Source organism: Dipodomys ordii, unplaced genomic scaffold (genome assembly GCF_000151885.1).
Source record: "Dipodomys ordii isolate 6190 unplaced genomic scaffold, Dord_2.0 Scaffold64, whole genome shotgun sequence".
Classification (NCBI taxonomy): Eukaryota; Metazoa; Chordata; class Mammalia; order Rodentia; family Heteromyidae; genus Dipodomys; species Dipodomys ordii.
This window is the reverse complement of record NW_012267280.1, coordinates 5632965-5656415: the sequence shown is the minus strand read 5'-3', so window position 1 is coordinate 5656415 and position 23451 is coordinate 5632965. Positions and strand designations below refer to the sequence as shown.

The 23451-nt window shown below is 40.8% G+C and overlaps 2 protein-coding genes across 3 annotated transcripts in view; both read left to right on the top strand.

Annotated features, from left to right (window-relative positions):
• Cdc16 (cell division cycle 16) overlaps positions 1-18813 on the top strand; it is a 32457-nt gene extending 13644 nt beyond the window's left edge. Inside the window, exons 11-19 of one of the 2 annotated variants that reach the window (XM_013022914.1) lie at positions 201-274; positions 1382-1507; positions 2190-2342; positions 3972-4035; positions 8233-8294; positions 9438-9573; positions 11728-11818; positions 17841-18105; positions 18216-18813. In XM_013022914.1, coding sequence (XP_012878368.1) covers positions 201-274; positions 1382-1507; positions 2190-2342; positions 3972-4035; positions 8233-8294; positions 9438-9573; positions 11728-11818; positions 17841-18100 — 966 coding nt within the window. In that variant the 3' untranslated portion in view covers positions 18101-18105; positions 18216-18813. Of the gene's footprint in view, positions 1-200; positions 275-1381; positions 1508-2189; positions 2343-3971; positions 4036-8232; positions 8295-9437; positions 9574-11727; positions 11819-17840 lie in introns of both variants that reach the window. The other variant, XM_013022913.1, reaches the window with a different exon arrangement.
• Positions 18814-21331: 2518 nt separating this feature from the next.
• Positions 21332-23451, top strand: part of Upf3a (UPF3 regulator of nonsense transcripts homolog A (yeast)) — a 20945-nt gene continuing 18825 nt past the window's right edge. The window contains exon 1 of the mRNA XM_013022708.1: positions 21332-21374. Coding sequence (XP_012878162.1) covers positions 21332-21374 — 43 coding nt within the window. The remainder of the gene's footprint in view (positions 21375-23451) is intronic.

Here is a 23451-nt window from a genome sequence, read left to right as displayed (position 1 = left end):
ACCTTCTGTGGAAACCACCTTGAGAAAGAGCCAAGAAAGATTTTATTTTGGACCTTACTAGGTAGACTTTCTCAGAGAAAATTAATCTGAACTAAAATGTATACCTGGGAACACCTGGTCCACGTAGTCTAAGCCTAGATTGTTAGAGATTCCATTCAAGGTTAAATATCTCTAGTGCTGATAAATACTCAATTTTTTAGGTGTCTTGGTTTGCAGTGGGATGTTACTATCTCATGGTTGGTCATAAAAATGAACATGCCAGAAGATATCTCAGGTATGAATTTACTTTTCTGCTTCTGTGGTGAAACTCTATGGAAGAGATTTCTTGCTTGTAAGTAGTAAATGCAGTAAGTAGTAAATAGTTTGAAAGTGTGAAAGAAAAAATACTTTTAACAGATTCAGTTAAAGGTGTATTATCTATGTACCTGACTATAAATGAAAACAAGTAGTAAGTAGAATATTGTTTTTGAAAGGTTAATCTTTACCTTTGAGGACTTTTACTAATAGCTATTAAGTTACACCAGACTTAAGTCACTTGGTATGTCTGTTAAACAGAGTTTGTGACAGACCGATTCATTTTCTGTACAGAGATGTTGATTTTAGGTTGTCTTGCAAGTTAGGATGAGATTATAAACCTAAATTGTCCAGCATGGTTCCTAGCATAGAATAAGCTTTCATCAGATGGCCACTGCTGGTATGACTGTTACTTCTGAGGTCACTCTGTGGATTCCTAGGCTAATAGTATTTGTAAGTTTTATGTAAAATGCTGATGGGTTTGGCCTAAGAGTTAAGACCTTTTTTTACCTAGGAATTACAATCCTTTTTCCTAAAATTTACTCATTGATTATTTTTCAGCATTTGAGGGTTTAAATTCAGGGCCTTCTCATGCTTGGTAGGCTGTTGTGATACCACTGAGCTTTACCAGTAGTCCTCTTCACTAAAATTTGTTAAAATTAGTTACTGTTTTAATTCAGATGCATAAATGTAAATGTCACATTAGTGTTCAATATTGGTAATTGATTTATCTATTAATGTCTTTGAGGTCATCTACTTATTTAAAATGAATAGTTTAAATATATCACTTGCCCGGGCCCAGAATTCAAGCCTCAGGACCAGCACCAAAAAATGAAAGAAAAAAAAAAAAGGAAAAGCAAAAAAGAAAGAAAGACAAAGACTGCTTTTTTAGACAGAAATAGCAACTCTTGTTTACATTTTGACTCTTCCTATGGAGCATATGGACCTATGGGAATGTTGTGAATAAGTGTATACATCACAGCCCTGACATATTTGGCATTTGATTGTATTTAATGTATAGTGAACTTCTTTTGTAAATTGTTTTTGTTTAAAAATAAATATATCACTTGAATGAATTTTATTTCAGCAAAGCTACTACACTTGAGAAGACCTATGGGCCTGCCTGGATAGCCTATGGACATTCATTTGCTGTTGAGAGTGAGCATGACCAAGCAATGGCTGCTTACTTCACAGCAGCCCAGCTGATGAAAGGGTATGATAGCAGAACAAACCGGTAAAACTCTGGAATGGAGACTTTTGCAAACAGAAGGAAATGAAACTTCTGTTATAGCCATTAATACCATTTTGCCACTAAACAGAAACATGTTTTCTTAGCTACTAGCATGTGATTGTAAAATAAGTATTGAAATGGCAAGGTGCTAATGGTCATGCCTATAATCCTAACTACTCAGGGGGCTCAGATCTCAACCCCCTGAGGATCATTATTTGAAGCCAGCCTGGGCAGGAAAGTCCCTGAGACTTTTATCTCCAATAAAGTACTCAGGAAAATGCTGTAAGTGGCACTGTGGCTCAAGTGGTAGAGCACTGTCCTTGAGTACAAAGAGGCTCAGGAACAGTGCCCAGGCCCTAAGTTCAAGCCCCAGAACCAGCAAAAGGAAAAGACTTAGGTGCTTATGGCTCATGCTTGTAATCCTAGCTACTTAGGAGGCTGAGATCTGAAGATTATGGTTCGAAGCCAGCCTGGATAGCAATGTCTGACTTTTGTCTCCAATTAACCACCAGAAAACCAGAAAAGTAGAGCTGTGGCTCAAAGTGGTAGAGTGCTAGCCTTGAGCAAAAGAGCTCAGGGACAGCACCTAGTCCCTGAGTTCAAGCCCGTGACCCACAAAAAAAGGTTTTGGTGTCTAATATATAAAAATTTCCAATGTTTTTAGGTGTCATTTGCCAATGCTGTATATTGGATTAGAATATGGTTTGACCAATAACTCCAAACTTGCTGAAAGATTCTTTGGCCAAGCTCTGAGCATCGCACCAGAAGACCCCTTTGTCATACATGAGGTGGGGGTAGTTGCATTTCAGAATGGCGAGTAAGTATTGGAAGGCCTTAGTCTTGGAAGTTAACTGGCCGGACTAAATGATCAATGTATTTTTGCTTCTAGATGTACTTTTTTAGGAGACAGTGGTTGACAGTTAAGGAAAGAAAGTAGAGAGACTGGAAGGTGGCTCAGTGGCAGAGTGCTTGCCTTGCATTCATGAGGCCCTGGGTTCGATTCCTCAGCACCACATAGGCAGAAAAATCTGGAAGTGGTGCTGTGGCTCAAGTGGTAGAGCACTAGCCTTGAGCTGAAGAGCTGAGGGACAGTGCCCAGGCCCAGAGTTCAGGCACCATGACTAGCAAAAAAAAAAAAAAAAGTAGAAACCTTCTATAGAAAAGCTTGGGTTTCTGTGTAATACCACATCCATATTTTGATTCTCCTTTGATCTGAACGGCCATAAATTCTGGTGTCCACAGTATAGCCTGAAGGATCTCTACAGGATTCTTAGTCATGTGTGTCAGAGTTTGGTTTCACACATTTGAGACAGTTCATAATTTTTGAAACACAGATGTTTTCTGTTGTTATTAATTAACAAATTTAAAATGTTTAGAACGGCTCAATTTCTAGTTTCCCAGTTAGTTGAGGCTTTTCTGTAGCGTTGGCTATTTGTAGAATAAATGAATTTGTGTCATAATCTGCATAAGATTATATATAAATTTTAAAGCAGTAGAGCTTCAGAGTTGTTGATGTTTCTCTTTTAAAAGTTGAATTATCGGGCTGGGAAGGTGGCTCAGTGGTAGAGCACTTGACTTGTATGCTCGAGGCCCTGGGTTCGATTCCTCAGCACCACATAAGCAAAACGAAAAAAGCCGGAAGTGGCTCTGTGGCTCAAGTGGTAGAGCGCTAGTCTTGAGCTGAAGAGCTGAGGGATAGTGCCCAAGCCCAGAGTTCAGGCCCCATGACTGGACCCCCCCCAAAAAAAAAAGTTGAATTACCTATATATTTAAAAGAATATTTGAAGCTTTTAAAATACATACACATTTTAATTTAGTACAATCCATTCCCAGAATTTATGAAAATTTACATATAACCCCAAACTAGTCATTGAACCACTTTCAGTCTTCTGAAACACACAATGTGGGGAAAGACTGACATGCTAAAACTCAGTACTCAGCTGGTCTTGCGTAAGACCATGTTGAGTTCATACTCTAAAAAAATGATCCTCTTTTGTGGTCTGTTTAATGCCAGGGTTTTCACATTTTTTTGCCTTTTTTTGTGATTTTCTGTTTAAAATAATCCCCAAACTTGGTGCTACCTGTGGTTGAAGCAAAAGAAGCCATGGTGTGCCTCACAGGAGAATTCATGCCTGAATGATAGTACTATTAGCCATGAATTCTGGGTTGTAGGCCAGTGTGAGTTGGGCAAGGTTAGCCATTTTGATCTGTTGATAAAATGTTGTTACCAGTGATTTTCAGGAGCCTAAAGATGACAAATCATGAGAATTGAATGTGTCTCCCAAACTTGAGTTTATGATAATAATGCTGATGAAAGATTAACCGTTGACTTAAATTTTAATTTGAATTGTTCAGTTCCAGCAGTTTACCCCATTTCATTTTAGGGGTACTCAAATATAAGTATACTTTCTAATTTTAACCTCCAACTTTTTCCTCTCTATTTTAGATGGAAAACTGCAGAAAAATGGTTTCTTGATGCCTTGGAAAAAATAAAAGCAATTGGGAATGAGGTATTCTTTTTAATATCTGCCTGTGCACACACAAAATACATAGTCCTTAGCACAATTTATTATGGAGTGAAGAAAATACAGACACCAGTCCTCTTCCTAGAAGAGAGAGTAGCCCAACATGTTATAACAAATAACTTGGTAATGTTAGGGTTGTCGGTTGAGTGTTTCAAGGGAAGAAGTTGAATATTTGCCTCCTATCTGTGACAGGAGATAGCAACCAGAATATATGAGATGACTGGTTGGAACAGGATTGTGTGTATGTGCTGGTTTGGGGGCTTGAATTTAAGACCTGGCGCACTCTCTCTCTCTTTGAGCTTTTTTTTTTTGCCAGTGCTGGGGCTTGAATTGAGAGCCTGTGCACTATCCCTGAGCTTCTTTGCTCAAGGCTAGCATTCTACCACTTGAGCTACAGCGCACTTCTGACTTTTTCTACTTATGTGGTTCTGAGAAATTGAACCCAGGACTTCATATATGCTAGGCAAGCACTTTACCACTAAGCCAAATTCCCAGCCACTGAGCTGCTGCTTCTTTTTGTTTTGTTTGTTTTTTAATGCTCAAGGCTAGCAGTCTACCTAACACTTGAGGCACAACTTCACTTCAGGCTTTTTGGAGTTAATTCCCTGCTCTGTGCTGGCTTGGAATGCCTACAGTCCTCAGATCTCAGCTTCCTGAATATCTGGGATTACTGGTATGAGCCACCAGCACCCAGTTCTGAAACAGGGTTTTTTCTTTTTCGGTTGTGGGGCTTGAACTCTGGGCCTGGGCTCTGTCCCTTAGCTCTTCAGCTTGAGGGTAGCGCTCAACCACTTGAGCCACAGTGCCACTTCCAGTTTTCTGGTGGTTTATTGGAGATAAGAGTCTCATGGACTTTCCTGTCCAGGCTGGCTTTCAACTGTGGTCCTCAGATCTTAGCCTTCTAAGTAGCTAGGATTATAGGTGTAAGCTACTGGCACTGGCTGAAATGGGATTTTTGATGGTTAAAGACACTGTGAGGGCTGGGAATGTGGCATAGTGGTAGAGAGCTTGCCTAGCATGCATGAAGCTCTGGGTTCGATTTCTCAGTGCCACATAAACAGAAAAGGCCAGAAGTGGTGCTGTGGCTCAAGTGGTAGAGTCCTAGGCTTGAGCAAAAGAAGCTCAGGAACATTGCCCAGGCCCTGAGTTCAAGCCCCAAGACTGGCCAAAAAAGAAAAAAAGAACAACTGTGAAGCATTGTAACATCTAACAGACAGTGCTCCTCTAGAGTATGAGAGAGGCTGGCCTTTAACTGTAGGAACATAGGTTAGCAGCAGATCCATTTCTATAGGATTAGGTGCCATTGAAATTCAGATCTTTGTAATGTTTCTTTTTATTTAGACCTTTGAATATTTGAAATATTTGACTAAGTTCTAGTGTGTGAAAGATATATATCATGAATTGGTATTAGTGAACGAATGCTCCCAACTAGCAAGGATACTGTGATAATTAAAAGTAGTAACACTAGCCAGGTGCTGGTGGCTCCCACCTGTAATCCTAGCTACTTGGGAGGCTGAGATCTGAGGATTGTGGTTCAAAGCCAGCCCAGGCAGGAAAGTCCATGAGACTCTTCTCTCCAATTAAACACAGAAAAAGCTAGAAATGGCGCTTTGGATCAAGTGTTAAAGTGCTAGTCTTGAGGAAAAGGAAATCAGGGACAGCACCTAGGCTCTGAATTGAACCAACAAAAATAAATAAATGAAAGTAGTAACAGTTCTAGATGTTAAGACACCTACTGATTTCTAGTTGTTTTAATCATACCTATCTTACTTTGTTCTGAGTCTTCCATCTCAGTTTTATTCTGTTTGTGCTTATATGTATGTATCAAGGGGCCTCTCTCCCTTATATTTGCTCCTATCTCCTGTGATATACACAGCCCACAGGACTACAGTAGCAGTCTGTCTATCCCCATATACTCAGTTTTGCTTATTTTGGTCTTATATTGCCATCTGAATTTACAAATTTATATTGTATTTCTGTTTGTTATCTGTGTATAGCATGTATGTATATTTGTGTCTACATATAAGCAGGCTTTTCTTCAGCTGAGTTTTGGGTGGTTCTGGAAATCCTACTGTGTTTAAATAGGGTTGTCATTCAACACAGTGAAATTTTCAAAGAATTGAACATCTTGCTATTCAGACTGGCCTGCCTGGAAGCTGGCAGTCACAAGTACAGAATTTTATGTTTACTGACTCAAAATCGCAATTTAGCAACATCCCCATATGATTTTCATTCACAAAAAGGTTTGAAAAATGTGTTCCAGAGCAACACATAAAGTTGCAACTATTTTTATTTCAGAGATACTTCACAGTCTTAAACATCATGCTTTCTGTGTAAAAGCACAATTAACGTATCAGAGTGCCCATTAAAAGTTACATAAAGGAGGGCTGGGAATATGGCTCCGTGGTAGAGTGCTTGCCTAGCATGCATGAAGCCCTGGGTCCAATTCCTCAATACCACATACATAGAAAAAGCTGGAAGTGGTGCTGTGGCCCAAGTGGTAGCATGCTAGCCTTGAGCAAAAGCAACTCAGGGACAACACCCAGGCCCTGAGTTCACAAGACCCAAGACTGGCAAAACAAAAACAAAAAAAGTTACATAAAGGAGGACTGGTAATGTGACTTACTGGTAGAGTGCTTGTCTAGCATGCATGAAGCCCTGGGTTCAATTCCTCAGTACCATATACACAGAAAAAGCCAGAAATGGTGCTGTGGCTCACCTGGTAGTGTGCTAGCCTTGAGCAAAAGTAGCTTAGAGACTGCCCAGGCCCTGAGTTCAAGCCCCAGGACTGGCAAAAAAAAAAAAAAAAAGTTACATAAATCACCACCAGGTGCTGGTGGCTCACACCTGTAATCCTAATTACTCAGGCTAAGATCTGAGGATTATGGACTGAAGCCAGTCCAAACAGCAAAGTCTATGAGACTCTTACCTCTAATAAATTACTCAGAAAAAGCCAGAAGTGATGCTGTGACTCAAGTTGTAGAGCACTAGCCTTGAGCAAAAGAAGCTTGGGACAGCACTGAGGCCCAGAATTTAAGCCCCAGGACTGGCAAAAAAAAAAAGGGGGGGTGAGAAAATACTGTTTGACTTTAGTTATAAACCATACCAAATGTTAAGTGGGTTAAGAAGTGTTCATGTAAGACATTTGTTCACAGCTATAGAAACCCTTTTTTTAGGTGACACATGCTTACTTGAGCGCCAGCCATTCTAGGGTCTAAGCTGGCATTGGATGTAGCAGGAACTAGTTCGATATTTTCTGCTCTCAGCTCTATTGGGGAATACAAGTTAATGTTGGCTACAGTGATGTTATATGATTAAGAAAATGCAGGTACCATTTAGGTTAGTTTACTCAGACATGAGGGTCATCAAGAAGGGTTTGGGGTACACTGAACACTTCATTCCTGAGTGATTACGTATCACCAAGGCAAAAGCAAGGAAGAACTAAATATTTAAGATGTAGAAAATCACTTGTGCAAAGGTGGTAACTGATTTAATGTGCTTTCGGTTTTAACTTCATGAAAAAATGGCAAAAAATAAGAGGGAAAATTAAGTGTGGGTCATTAAGGACTCTGAAGACCATATTAGGGAATTTGAACTTATCCTGGGAGAGGGAAGAGAGGGATTGTATGTAGTCATATGGCTTCTAAGGTGGAGGTCCAGAACATACTTCTGTAATTGGAAGTGGAGAGTTACACTGTTAGACTTATGTCTAAGAGGTAGAATGAGCAAACCCTAGAGTTTTAGTGGGGTTAGGATGACTTGTTCCTGTTGACTGGCTGGTAGGGCACTCAGATGATGAGTTTAGGGAGTTGGAATGACTAAAAAGAGCTAAATTGAATTAAAGTGCTATAACATTTCCAAGTAGAAATATTTTTAGTAGGCTGGCTGATAAGGAAGATGCACTGTTTGAGAAAGGGTTCTGGGCTGCAGGCACACAATTACTCCTTTAGCATTGCATGGACTCTTGACACATTGTGCTAAATAAGTACATAGAATACTTAGCAGGTATCATCTAGTGGGGAGGAAATGAGGGTAAGCCAGCAGATTCCCTGCTTCTGCTGTGCAGAAGCACATTACCAGCAGAAAGCCCAGCTTGCTGTTTTTCAGGACATGAAAAGACTCAGGCAAACAAAGTGAACAATTATGTGTGCAACTCATGGGTTTGATGTTGCTATGTTTTAGGTAACAGTTGACAAATGGGAACCTTTGTTGAACAATTTGGGACATGTCTGCAGAAAACTTAAGTAAGTACAATGGAGCATTTTCAGAAATAACTTTTACTAAAAGTTAACTTGAACTAAAAAAAAAAAAATACCAGGGTTTAAGCTCAGGGCTTTGTACTTGTTAAGCAAGTATTCTTAACCACTTGAGCATGTCTCCAACATAGTTTACATGAGTGGTCTTTTTGTATTTTTATTTCATCACATTCTTCAGCCTTCTTATACTTGATTGCTTAGAGAGAAGCAGCATCAAATTCATTGTTTTATTGTTTATCTCTGGGTACTTTTAGAAACTTTGAGAATTGTAACCAGTGGCTCCCTTTTTAAGTTAAGAAATTCAGTGTTGAAAGGTGATTCAGAAGATCTTGGATAGTAGGATCTAATTAAAGCTATGCTCCTATTTAGCTGTTTTCCCCCTAGAGATTCCATTGTACAGTAAACAGATAACATCTGAAGATGGTCCTGTGTGTCTTGGAAACTAGGTTAATCAAGATTTAACATGTTTTAGGGGCAGAGAAAGCCCTTGTATATAGTACAAGAAGGGAATAGTTTTAAAATCATTGAATTGTATTTTCAAAAGGAAAATACAATTGTAGGATTTTTTTGTTGTAGGATTTCTTTGATCTTTACTATGTGTTATGAACTATAGTAATTGCTAGACTTTGAATATAATTTTTTCCCCCATAGAAGATTTCACAGAACAAGTACTCTACAGAACTGTGGGGAATGCTGGTCTAAGTTATTTTGGGACCTTAAAACAAAACTCCTTGGCTGCTTTCACCTGTCCTGATGTAGGAGAATTATGTCATAGGAGAAGGTGGCAAGTGATGAAGCTCAGGCAGGGAGCTGGGAACAAGCTTCTGGTTGGGTCTTCTCAAACAAAAGAATATAGCAGATCTGAGTGACAGTGCCCACAGCTGGCTGAAGGTACATACCAGAAAAATACATTTCTTAGTGTTGTACATCCATAAAGTAAGTATGGAAATAGTTACCAGTCTAGATTGCTACTCTAACAGAAAGTTTCCTCCATGTTTATATAGATGATATGCACCCTAAACCTAGAAATTTAGTACTTTTACTGTGTCCAATAATGATTTTCTCTCCCCCTCTCCTTACCCTTGTCTCTACCCTTCATTTCCCTTCCCCACCCTGTCTTCTCCTCAACAGAAAATATGCAGAGGCATTGGATTACCACCGGCAAGCATTGGTATTAATTCCTCAAAATGCATCCACCTATTCTGCCATAGGATATATCCATAGCCTAATGGGAAACTTTGAAAATGCTGTGGACTATTTCCACACAGTATGTCTTCTATTTATACTCAGTTTTGAATGTGGTTAATATTCACCCTTCTTTTGAAAAGATATTTTCTAAGCAAGATTTTCTTTCTTTATAGCATTAAACTTCTTCAGGCAACATCATTCTTTTATTTGCAGAGAAAAGTATATGCATGTTATGTAGTATTTGTCAATTTAGAAAGAAATGTGATGAAACTGGTCAGTATGCAGTGAGGTGAGCAAGTACCCAGTGGTACTTGTCATTCAACTCTATTGGGTATCTTGTCCAGGCAGGGAGCACAGAAAAATGCATTCCCAGCTGGGCGCTGGTAGCTGATGCCTGTAATCCTAACTACTCTGGAGGCTGAGATCTGAGAATTACAGTTCAAAGCCAGTCCAGGCAGGAAGTTTATGAGACTCTTATCTCCAGTTAACCACCAGAAAACCAGAAGTAGTGCTGTAGCTCAAGTAGTAGAACACTGGCCTCCAGCAAAACAAGGACAGGGACAGCACCCAGGCCCAGAGTTAAAGCCCCAGGACAGACAGAAAAAAACAAACACCCACTATTCCCAGTGATGGCCTTTGGGAACTGTCTTTGTACTCAAGACTGTTAGAATTAACTTACTAAATCACTTTTATAGAATAATCTGTTCATTCATTACGAGGAAAGAATCTTTCCTTAGTCCTGAAACATATTTCATCAAAGCCAAGACACCACGAATCAGTACCAGTACCGGGACCATAAAGAAAAAGATACCACCAGTTAAAATCCAACATAATTAGCTGGGTGCTGGTGGCTCACGCCTGTAATTCTAGCTACTCAGGAGGCTGAGATCCTGAGGATCATGGTTCAAACCCAGTCCGGGCAGGAAAGTCTATAAATAGAATCTTACCTCCAATAAACCACCAGAAAACCGGAAGTGGTGCTGTGGCTCAAGTGGTAGAGCGCTGGCCTTGAGCTAAAGAGCTGAGGGACAGCACCCAGGCCAGGAGTTCAAGCACCATGACTGACAAAAAATAAATCCAGCATAATTACTTTTCTGTCATTTAATTTTTTTGCACTTAGAGAAAATACTTTTATATAGACATAGATTTTTTTTTAACTTGGAATCACCGTAATATATCAGAAGAAAATATAAGTGAATAAATGGTTTCAGTTTTCAAGCCACAGTCAGTGTTCCTGTCTTCCCAAGAGAGTGTCTTAGTGTCACATGTCCATTATTGAGTTTGGGTCTCTTCTCAACAGTAGATTCCTGCTTTGCACATTTCTCTGAAACCCCTCTCAGCCTATTAAGGGAGGGTTTCGGACAATTACCATAATTTACATATCTCTACTTGTGTCATCTGATCACCAGGCCAACCATGCTGGAGGAAAACCCTGTTTCACAGCTGTGGCTGGTGACAGCAGCAATAAAAAGCGATTAGTTATAAGGTATTCCAGGTTCAGAAATACAAGAATTTGGGGGAAAATATGGGCCAGAGAATCAATTAACTCATGTATTTGGGAAGATAAAAAATGTGGTACTATAATAGTTCCAAAGGAAATCATCAGTGATATGCTCATAAATCATTTTCAAGGACTAATTTTCAGGCTACATGGAATCTTTTAAAAAACTAAGTGGTTGTACAAACGAGGTTTCAATTCCACAGGTCACATGATGAGTACAGTACATCTTGATTAGTATTACTTCTTCCATTGTTCTCCCCATCTTCATCCCATCCCTAACCTCGTTACATACTTCTGTTTTTACATAATGTACATTGAATATAATGACTGTATTTGCTCACTCTTTTTCCCTCTGTACATTGAGTCTTAAAGGTGTCCCTGTGATTGAGTATCTTGAGCTATGACAATGCCAGTTTTCTTGTCTTATATCTTTCAAATATGTATATTTTGAGTATCATATAATTTACTAAGTGTCAGAGTATACACTTGGTGGAAATACAGCATTTTAAGCTCTTGAATAGAATTCAAGTATGCCAATGGAATAGTATGATGAACCTCTTTGACCATCACCCCCTCTCATCAATCTCAGTCTTACAGCTGTATCCCCATCAATACTGCCATCATCCCACCCTGGATCCCCTAAATACTTTGAAATGAATCTGCGTGGGAGTATTTTTAAAGAGGAGAGAATGTACTACATTTTTGATAATCATGCTCAATCTCTCTTGGCAGGCCCTTGGTCTTAGGCGAGATGATACCTTTTCTGTTACAATGCTTGGTCATTGCATTGAAATGTACATTGGTGATTCTGAAGCTTATATTGGTAAGATAATAATCACTCTTACTGGCATTGTATTCTTCATTTTCAATTACTGTATATCTGTTTGAGATTCTTAAGTTTTAATCCAAGATTCTAGATTTATCATTCCAACATTCTAACTACAGTGATGTCAAGAGATTCTGGGTTTTCTCAGATAGCTGTCATTGGCAGATGCTCATTTGGGTTGATGATCTGTTATAGACTCACTCGTCCTAGGATGGCAGGTCCTCCCATTGTAGGGCTTTCAACCCTGCCTTCTTCATATTCTGGTATACTCAGGATCATAGAGGACAAGAGCCAATGCTTCTAGAACCTTCCTGGAATCAGGTTGCATTCTTTGTTGGGGAAGTGTTAATGGAAGCTAGTGACTCATTTCATGTTAAGAACTTGGTGCACACAGAACGCTGTTAACAGAGTATGTGTGACTCATTGTGATACAGAGGAGTTAGTCTACTTAAATAGTAAAAGAAACCAATCTTGAAGATATTTTCTAAGCCAAGCGCCAGTGGCTCACATTGGTCATCCTGGCTACTCAGGAGACTTAGATCTGAGGATTGCGGTTCAAAGCCAGCCCAGGTAGGAACATCTGTAAGACTCTCATCTCCAATTAACCACCTGAAACCTGGAAGTGGCACTGTGGCTCAAGTGGTAGAGCACTTGCCTTGAGCTGAAGAGCTCAGGGACAGCGCCCAGGCCCAGAGTTCAAGCCCCACAACCAACAAAAAAATAGATACTTTCTAGTAAGTGAAGGGTTCTGGCCTTCCTATTTTGTAATATGTGGCACAAAATAATAGCAATCTTGACATTAGGTGCCTTGAGTTTACTTTCAGTGGCATATAACCCTTATTTTTGTAGATAAGTAATAGGGTAGGTTTGAATAGATTTGATGTATTTGTGGAATTTCTTAGATTCAAAAGGGCACATTGAGATGAAATCTTGAGATCTAGTGTAGGCAAAGATTTAAGAACATAAAATACGTTCAGTGGGAAAAATGACCAGTTGATATTTAATATCACTAAGAACTTTTGTTAACTAAAAATTCTGTTATGAGACATGGCATTGACAGGGAGACATGGCTCAGGGCACAGGGGATTCATGTCTGGGACACCGAATCATAGAGGTTGCTTAGAAAAGATGGAACAAAGTACCTTAGCCAGGTCAGGTGCCAGTGGCTTACACTTGTAATCTTCTCATCATGGTTCAAAGCCAACCCAGGCAGGAAAGTCCATGGTTCTTACTTTGAATTGACTGCCCCCCAAAACAAAAGTGGGACTGTGGCTCCAGTGATAGAGCAATTGCCTTGAGAAAAAGCTCAGGGATAGTGCCCATGCCCCGAGTTCAAACCCCAAGACTGGCACCAAAAAAACAACTGGCTCTGTAGCTCAGAAGGCTAAAATCTGAGGATTGTGGTTTGCAGGAAAATCCTTGAGACTTACCTCTAATTAACCACCAAAACAACTGGAAATGGAGCTGTGGTTCAAGTGGTAGGTTGCTAGCATTGAGTAAAAGAGCTCAGAGACAACACCCAGGTCCTAAGCTCAGGAATAGTGCATGTGTGCACATGTATATGCAAGCATGCGTGTGCTTGAAGAGGAGCTTTACAAAGAGGGCATCTGGTTATAGAGCATAAAGGCACTCAGCAGCAGCATTTACTTGTTTGGGAATGGAGTTGGCATTCGAATGACAAATTGCCACACATCCTTCAGAATGCCTGAATCAAACTTTGTGACAATACTTAGCATTGGGTTAACGTAGAACAACTGGAGATTCTGTGTGATTTAAGGGGCTACAAATGGGTACAATTTCTCAAACACTGTTGAGCATGCTACTAAAAGTTATCCATTACATTTGCTATGTAAGAAGCAACTCTAAAAATGTGGCTTCAAACAACAATGTGTATGGGTCATTGGGAGTGCTCTGCTGGTCTCTTTGGAATTTGTTTTGATTATCCATGGGGCTCTCAGGGCCTATGTGCTGTCCCTGAGCTCTTTTGCTCAAGACTAGCACTGTGCCACTTTGAACTACAGCTCCACTTCTGATTTTCTGGTGGTTAATCGGAGAAAAGACTCTTATGGACTTTGCTGCCCAGGCTGGCTTTGAACCACGATCCTCTGATTTCAGCCTAAGTAGCTAGGATTGCAGACGTGAGCCACCAGCACCCAGCTCTCTGGAATCTTCTGGGACTGTGGTCAATAGACCCTCAGCTCGGTTTGATGGACTTCCCCATGAATGAAGGTACTTAGTTAGAGTGGCTAGACCTCCTTTTGTAGGGCTTTCATCGTAGCTTTCATAGTATGATGTGCTCAAGGGATCTTGAATACAAGACCTTCTGAAAATCGAAAGTCATACATTCTGTTCATCAAAAGTCACTGTGGGGGGCTGGGAAGGTGGCTCAGTGGTAGAGCGCTTGCCTTGCATGGGTTCGATTCCTCTGCACCACATAAGCAAAAAGAAAAAAGCTGGAAGTGGTACTGTGGCTCAAGTGGTAGAGTGCCAGCCTTGAGCTGAAGAGCTGAGGGACAGTGCCCAGGCCCAGAGTTCAGGCCCCATGACCGGACCCCCTCCCCCAAAAAAAGTCACTGTGGGAGGAAGCTAGCCATTCAAGAATGAGAATTCTTGGGTGGGGGGGGGAGCGGGAAGGGAGAGGATGGGAAAGGATGGGAAGGGGAAACAAAGGAGGAGCCTAAAATGCAAGAACTAGTAAGTTTTACATGCAGTTTTGAACAAGCATGGTAAAAAATAATAAATTCAAAAGAAATTTGACAAAAATTTTTAAAGTTTTGCAGATGGGGAGTTCTGTTGGTCCTGCTTAGCCATTTGTGTTTAAATCATTGCGTACTTGGCTGTTTTTCTGTCCTTCATTTTCTATGCCTCCCCCCAAGCAAATGCTACCTAAAAGCAAGGTAAAGGTTAGAGTAACCCTTCCAAGGACAGTAGGGGTACATCATGTGCTTAAGTGATAAAGTGAAATTTTTAAATTGGCTGAAAGTCAGTGTGTATATTGCAGAAGTTAAACAGCATTCTGGGAAAACTTAATTATCTATAGTATTCAAAATAAGGAGCATGAAAAGGGATGTAGTTTCCGGTGAGCAGTATTAATGTGTACAATAGTAATTTCTATGACCATAATGTACTCTACTCTGTGTTTTCAAGTTTTGGGTGCTCAGACCTATTGTATGGGTCTATTTACCTATGAAATAGGTCAATTTGAGTAATTTAAGATTTTGAGCCGAGCACCTGTAATCTTAGCTACTCAGGAGGCTGAGATCTGAGGATCAAGGTTCAAAGCCAGCCTCTGCAAGAAATGTGAAACTCTTTATCTCCAATAAACCACCAGATAACCGGAAGTGGTGCTGTAGCCCAAGTGGTAGAGTGCTAGCCTTGAATTGAAGAGCTGAGGGACAGTGCTCAGGCCCAGAGTTCAAGCCCCACGACCGAGATAAAACCAAAAACTACCCTATGATCTAGCCAGATCATACTCTTGGGCATCTACTCAGCATTACAAAAAAAAAAGGAATGTGAACTCTGGGCTGAGAAGGTGGCTCAGTGGTAGAGTTCTTGCCTTGCATGCATGAGTACCTGGATTCAATTCCTCAGCACCACATAAGCAGAAAAAAGCCAGAGGTGGCACTGTGAGAGCTAGCCTTGAGCTGAAGAGCGGAGGGACAGTGCCCAGGCCCAGGGTTCAGGCCCCACAACTGACCAAAAAAAAAAAAGTATGAATTCTGCATGCTGAACATTCATGATATTTCCTCAACATGGTCTCCCTGGAACCATATATTCATAAATACATATTGAGCGTCGACTGTGCAGATGCCTGTGGTGATGTGGAGAAACTTCATAGACCAAGAAAAAGTATGTACTGATTATGCCATTATAGGGAGACTAGTAACCAGCAAGACTGAGGGATGGTAATAAAAAGTTGAGTGTTGACCCCAGCATTGGGAAAGCTGGAATATGGGCCAAAAGGGGCAGGGTGTCTGTAGCAGTGGATGGTGGTCTGTTTTTCCATGCAGTCATTATATGGGATTTGTAAGAATTACCTCTCCATGTGCCTAAGTGGATGTCTGACCTGCTGTTCATCTTATAGTTCGGTTCCTTAAAAATATTTGAAAAGGGGCTGGGAAGGTGGCTCATTGGTAGAGTGCTTGCCTTGTATGCATGAGGCCCTGGGTTTGATTCCTCAGCACTACATAAGCAAAAAGAAAAAAGCCAGAAGTGGCGCTGTGGCTCAATTGGTAGAGCGCTAGCCTTGAGCTGAAGAGCTGAGGGACAGCGCCCAGGCCCTGAGTTCAGGCCCCATGACCAGACCACCCCCCAAAAAAATTGAAAAAAGCTCTGGTACCCTGAAGAACCCAGGCTGAAACAATTCCATTACTCAGTAGCTTCAGCCTTTGTGTTAGACTTCTTATCATGGTGACAGAATACATGACAGAAACAACTGCAGGATTTCTTTTTGCTTGTGGTTTCAGTTCTTCATGGTAGAGAAGCCATGGTGGACCAGAGCAGTTACATGTGCTGGCCAGGAAATAGAGTAGATGTCTGAACTCCTGGCTTTTTTTCTTCTCCCTTTTATTCCATCTAGGCCCCCAGCCTTTAGTGTTACTAACTTAAGTTGGTTCTTACCTAGTTAATCCTCTCTAAATCCCCTCACAAACACTTCCAGAGGTGTGCTTTACTAATCAGCCAGGCACTTCCCAGTCCAAATTATCTGTCAAGATCAGCTATCACAAGTTCCTCATTTGTTCTGGGAGACCTGTTGGGCTCAAATGTGAAGCTAAGCCAGGGCTGGATGTGCCTCCTGGAGTAAAATAGATTTTCTCTGTCCTTGAGGAAGTGGTCCCAGATTGCCAGGTTATTGTTCACTGCGTGTTTTGCCTTCAGGAGGTTTGTAGTCATTATATGTCAAAAGTACCTCATCCTGAAAGGATAGGTACCTCAAACCTACTAAGGTGTACTGCATGAAATTTTCAGGTAATGTCAGAAATCATTGGATGCAATGTATTGGTTCCAACCTGTGCAGAAGGTTGGCATGTGGGAAATGTATTGTGGCTTCCATGAGCAGTAGAACAGTACCATTCCAAACAGACATAGAGAGTCTTGTACTTGCTCATGGCTTCCTTGCTGATGGCTCATACATACTCTACCACCTGAGCCATATCTCCAGTCTGGCATTTTGCTGGTGAGAGGTCTCAGCCTCCTGAGGATTACAGGCATGAACTACTAGAATCCAGCTCCACAGATGGTTCTTGCCTGGGACAGGGAGGAAAAGTTGCCTACATGCTTCATCCAGTATTCAGGGGGCTTTGTAAACAGGGAGCTGTGAAGCCACTTGAGAATCACACCTGCATGTGCTTCCTTTAAAATAGTAGCAAATAGCTGGGTGGTGGTGGCTCACACTGTGATCCTATCCTACCTATTCAGGAGAGTGAGATGTGAGGATTGTGGTTCAGAGCTAGCCCAGGCAGTAAAGTCCGTGAGACACTTACCTCCTGTTCACCACTAGAAAACCAGAAGTGGAGTTGTGGCTGAAGTAGTAGAGTACTAGCCTTGAGCAGGAATGCTCAGGGATAGCATCAGGCCCTGAGTTTAAGCCCCATGACGGGGTTGGGAGAATGACAAAAATAGTGGTAAATGAAAGAAATTGGCATTCTTTTCCTTCTCTCTTGTAGAGAGTCCTTTTATCTACCTTAAAAGTAGTTTAAGGCCAGGTGCCTGTGGCTCACGCCTGTAATCCTAGCTACTCAGGTGGCTGAGATCTAAGGATTGCAGTTCAAAGCCAGCCATGGCAGGAAAGTCCGAGAGACTCTTAGCTCCAATAAACCACTAGAAAACTGGAAGTGGCACTGTGGCTCAAGTGGTAGACTACTCACTTGAGCTGAAGGACCTCAGGGACAGTGCCTAGGCCCAGAGTTCAAGCCCCATGACTGACCAAAAAAGAAAAAAAAAAAGTAGTTTGATTTAAATGGTATAATGATGGAAATGTTAGTTAAATGATGGAATTTCTTACTTCAATTCTTTTTAGGAGCAGACATTAAAGACAAATTAAAGTGTTATGACTTTGATGTACATACAATGAAGACACTGAAAAACATTATTTCACCTCCGTGGGATTTCAGAGAATTTGAAGTAGAAAAACAGACTACAGAAGAAACAGGACTTGCACCACTGGAAAACTCCAGGAAAACTCCAGATTCCAGACCTTCCTTGGAAGAAACCTTTGAAATTGAAATGAATGAAAGTGACATGATGTTAGAGACATCTATGTCAGATCATAGCACGTGACCCAGGTACTGGTCCCAGGCTTTCACGTGCTGTGTCAATTTTTCCTCATGTCCTTGCCACATCCCAAGGATTTCCTGCTTTCTAACGTGAATCCAAACTATATCTCCACATTTAGGACCGGGGGCCTTGCCTTAAGAGACAGGATCTACAGCAGGTGTGTTCTGATTTTTGGTTATATGTAGCTGAATAAAGAGGTAAACTGTCCATTATGTCTTTTTCTCTTCCAACCTGTATCTATTTTGATATAATTTTGGATTTATAGAAAACATGCCTTGTTTCTCCATTAATATCTTTTGTTATAAGTTGTTATGGCTAAGAGATTGACATTGGTATGTTGCTAACAAAACTCCATTTTTCCCCAAGATCCTTTTTTTCGTCTCACTTGATTTTTTTTATTATACTTTATTTGGTACTTTTTCTTATGCTTCCTTGCACATTTTTAGGTTTTTCTTGATGGTTACCTTGTAGGGTATAACACCTTAACCTAAGTCCATTTAGTTTCAGTATTGTAAAAACTTTCTGCTGCTATTCAAATCCCTGCCTCTACCTTTAACATGTCATGATCAAAGAGGACTTCCTGTTGTGTGTACATTGTTTGCCCTTAACAATTATAATTGCTGTCTTATCACTTGCCTTTTAAGTCTTATAGGAAAATAGTACAGCCGGGCACCAGTGGCTCATGCCTGTAATCTTACCTGCCCAGGAGGCAGAGATCTGAGGATCGAGGTTTGAAGCCAGCCTATCTCCAATTCATCACAGAAAAAGCTAGAAGTGGCACTGTGGATCAAGGGGTAGAATGCTGGCCTTGAGCAAAAATGAGCTAAGGGACTGCATCCAAGCCTAGAGTTTGAGCTGCAGGGTTCACCGTCCACCCTCACTCCCCCTCCCCCAAAAAAGAGTACAAACCAAAAGCATACTTGTTTTCAAATTTACCTGCACAGTTACCTTTACCATTGTCCTCATATGACTCTGAATTTCTGCCTAGTAACCTTGTGTTTTCTGTGAAGGAGTTGCTTTCGCATTATTTTTTTTTCCCTCCCCTTTTCAGTGCTGGAAATGGAGCCCAGGACCTCCCACATGGGGCAGGCACTGCAAGTGAGCTGACCTCTTACCACCACCCCAGTTGTATTTCTTATTCTTGCAGAATAGGACACCCTCTTCTCTTTATCTGAGAATGGCTAATTTTGTTTTCATTCATGGTTAATTTCACTGAATATAGAATTCTCACCTGATTTTTTTTTTTTCTTTTTATCAGCCGCTTAAATGACAGCCAGCTCTGGCCTGGCCTCCATGGCATCTGAAAAGTCAGCGCCAAATTACTGAGGATCCTTTCACACGTGAGCTGTTGCTTCTCTTATTTTAAGGTTCCTGATTTGTCTTTTGAAAATTTAAGTAAGATTATTCAGTGTGGACCTTTTTTTTTTGCAGTACTGAGGTTTTGAACTCAGAGCCTCATACTTAGTAGGCAAGCACCTCTACTCTTGATCCTATGCCCCTGATCAATTTTTTTGTCTTAATTTTTCAGATAAGTTCTCACATATTTGCTTGGGACCAGCTTTAGACCTAGACCTAGGGCTTCCGCATACTTGGGAACACAGGCACAAACTACCACATCTAGCTGAGATGGTATCCCACTTTTTTTTTTTGAGCTGCCTTCAGACTTCTTGATAGCTGCCTCCTTACCACAGGTGTAAGCCATCACACCTGGAAATCAATGTGGAACTCTTCATCTTGTTTACCCTGCTTGCAGTTGGGATTCTTGAATGTCTTTATTAAATTTGGGTAGTTTTCAGCCATTATTTCTTTACATATTTTTTTCTGCCTAATCTTTCTCTTGAGATCAGTGCATTGTATATGTTGGTAAGTTTAAGGGTGTCACATGGATCTGTTTTATTTTTCCTCATTTCTGCTTCTCACACTGAGTAACTTCAGTTGTCTTCAAGTTTGTGGGTTCTGTTTTGTCTTCTCATTCTGCTGCTGAACTCCTCCTGTGGTTTTTATGCTTTTTAGTTCCAGAACTTGTGATGGATGAAGAGAACATAGGAACTGAAAATGAAAAGCAATTTCTATTTATATCCCACTCTTCTGGTACCCTGAATTGTCTATGGTTTCCATAGTTTCCATGTGTATATGCCAGTTCTGGGTTTGAACTTAGGGCCTGGTCACTGTTTCTGAGCTTTTGTGCTCAAGAGTATCACTCTTACATTTGAGCCACAGCTCTACTTTTGGCTTTTTGGGGTGGGTTAATTGGAGATAAGAGTCTCACTGACTTTTCTAGCCTGGGATGGCTTTGAACCACAATCTTCAGATCTCTGCCTCCTTAGTAGCTAGGATTACAGGCAAGAGCCACAGACTCGGGGCTTCATATCCTTATAAGTATACCTAAACTTGTAATTACAATTTCTGGCTTTCTTCAGTAATATTTTGTATCAATTTTGTGTGTGTGTGTGTGTGTGTGTATGTATGTGCCAGCCATATTTCTCAGTTTGTAAGCTTTGTAGTTTTGAGATAGTCATTTTGAATATTTTATTGTAATAACTGGATACCAAATCCCCTCCTTAGGGATTTCTGCTTTTGTTATTTGTGAAGAGCTACAGTCACCCAATTTCCAGATTGTTTTTGCAAAATCCATATTCTTTATGTATTTACTGAATTGCTGTTATATTATCTCTGACCAGCCTATGACCTGCCAGCTTACCTTAAATGTCTGTATCTTAAAAAAAAAAAAATGTGTGTGTGTGTGACTCAATATCCTCACAGCCACTGCTGGAAAAACCACCATTGCTTGGGGGGTTACAATTAAGTCCTGCATGTGCGATGGTCCCTTGGAACCAGTAGGGCAGGACATGGTTTCAGTTTGCTTTCTTGTTGCTGTGACAAATTACCAGAGAAAACTTGAGGGAGAAATTTTGTTTTGGTCAGTCATGGGGCTTGAATTCAGGGCCTGGATACTGTCCCTGAGCTCTTTTGCTCAAGGCTGGTACTCTGCCACTTTGAGTCACAGCTCCACTTCCGGTTTTAGAGTGGTTTAATTGGAGATAAGAGTTTCATAGGGAATTTTCTGCCTAGTCTGGCTTTGAACTGTGACCTCAGCTCTAGCCTCCTGGGCAGCTAGGATTACAGATGTGAGCCACTAGTGCCTGGCTGAGAAATTACTTCTTTTGGCTGTTTTAATGGTTTCAGTCCATTATGGCAAGAAGGGCTTGGTGGAGCATATGATGCAATGCCAGGATGCAGAGAATAAGGGTCTTGGGACCTGGCACAACCTTCAAAGGTATATTTCTAGTGACCTACTTCTCATCTCCTAAATTACCATCTCCCCCAATGAAGGCCATTGGGTAGACCTACATTTCATAGTCAGACCATAACATGCATGGTCGGTACCAGTTGGGCAGGTATCATGCTCACCACAGCTGCACCATCACTAGAGCTGTAGAACCACATCTGTCCAACAAAATTACAAAAGCAGGTGGTTTGGGGGGGGAAAGGAAGGGTGTTTAATTTTTAAGTTAGAAAATGCCACTTGGAATCAATCTGAGGCATTATTGAGCTATAAGCAGATTTTAAGTGGCTAAAACAAAGTTTAAACCAAAATATTTCTAGTACAAGTCCAGAAGTATCAGAAAATACTGTATAAGTACTTGGATAATATAGTTGTAGTAGTGTAACTTTAAAGTACATATTCTTTACTGTCTGTAGTCCACATACAATTGCAGGTCTACAAATCAACCACATACTGACAGTTTCTTAAAAGAATACTTTTGAGTTTAACCAACCACATCTGTTATGCAGGAGGGTCCCTCAACTCTTCAGCTCAAGGCAAGCGCTCTACCACTTGAGCCACAGCACCACTTCTGGTTTTCAGATGGTTAATTGGAAATGAGTCTCTCACCGACTTTCCTGCTCAGGCTGGCTTTGAACCGTGATCCTTAGATCTCAGCCTCCTGAGTAGCTAGGATTATAGGCGTGGGCCGCTGGCACCCAGCTTCAAACAAAAAGGTTTTTTTTTTTGTAGTTTTTTTCACTGTGCTGTTATTTGTACAACTCTTCATAGTGTACTGGACCATTATCATCAGTAGCTGCTTCATTAATCATTCTCACCTCTTCTTGTGAACTATTAACACGTGATGAAGTGCAGAGCCACTAATAGTACTATTGCCACTGCTTTATCAAACACAGAACAGGCTGGGTAGTAAGTGGGAAAGTAGGTCATCTATATTACACAGGATTTTTTCTTTTTTTTTTTTTGTGCCAGTTGTAGGTTGTGAACTCTGGGCATAGGCACTGTCCCTCAGCTCTTTAGCTCAAGGCTAGTGTTCTATCACTTGAGCCACAGTGCCACTTCAGCTTTTTCTGTTTATGTGGTGCTGAGGAATCAAACCAAGGGCCTCATGCATGTAAGGCATGAGACACCTTCCCAGTCCTATGTTAACAGTTTTTATGTGAAGTCATAAGTATTATTAGGAGCATTTACTGAATCTTGAAATTAAAATTTCAAGGAATTATCATATGAATTCTAAAATTTTATGTTTAATGGTGTGTATGTGTGTGTGTTTGCCAGCCAGTCCTGGGGCTTGAACTCAGGGCCTGGCACTGTCCCTGAGTTTCATTTGCTTAAGGTTAGCACTACCTACCAGTTGAGTCACAGCACCACTTGCAGGTTTTTCTGTTTATGTGAGGAACTGAACCTGGGGCTTCATGCCACGCTACCACTAAAGCCACATTCCCAGCCCCCTAAAATTCATTTGTATGAAATCACTTTTCAGAACTGTTCCTTGCAGTAATCTGAAGAACTACAAATATCTTAAAAAATTGACTATTGGGGTAGCTAACTAGGCATTTTGCTGGTTTACTTCAACAAGAAATATGCATCCAGGAAACACTTGATACCTATCATGCCCTTGAGCTGAGGGTGGAGGTGGTCCAAAATGAGAGACAGAACAACTTGGGTTTCCAAAAGGAGAGCAGGAGATACTAGGTGACATAGCTTCACAGTGGTGTGGCTAATAAAGACTGGGGACGCTATTCTCTCCATTTGGTAATTTGGGAATATCTTGGCTGATTATTTAATAAAGGAATCTTTCGTTGCAAAAATGTTTCAGTGGGTGTGAGATAAAGGTATCAGAATTCCACTTCCCAATCTAGAAACATCATTGGAACTAAAAAATCCTGCTTCAGATTGTTCAACTTAAGTAATGGTTGTAAACTGGAAAGAGAAGGTATGCACCATATGTACAAAAGGTGTATACGTGTCCTATGTCTAAACACTGCTAAAACATTCCATTAAATCTAGCTTATGGGGCTGGGAAGGTGGCTCAGTGGTAGAGCGCTTGCCTTGCATGCTCAAGGCC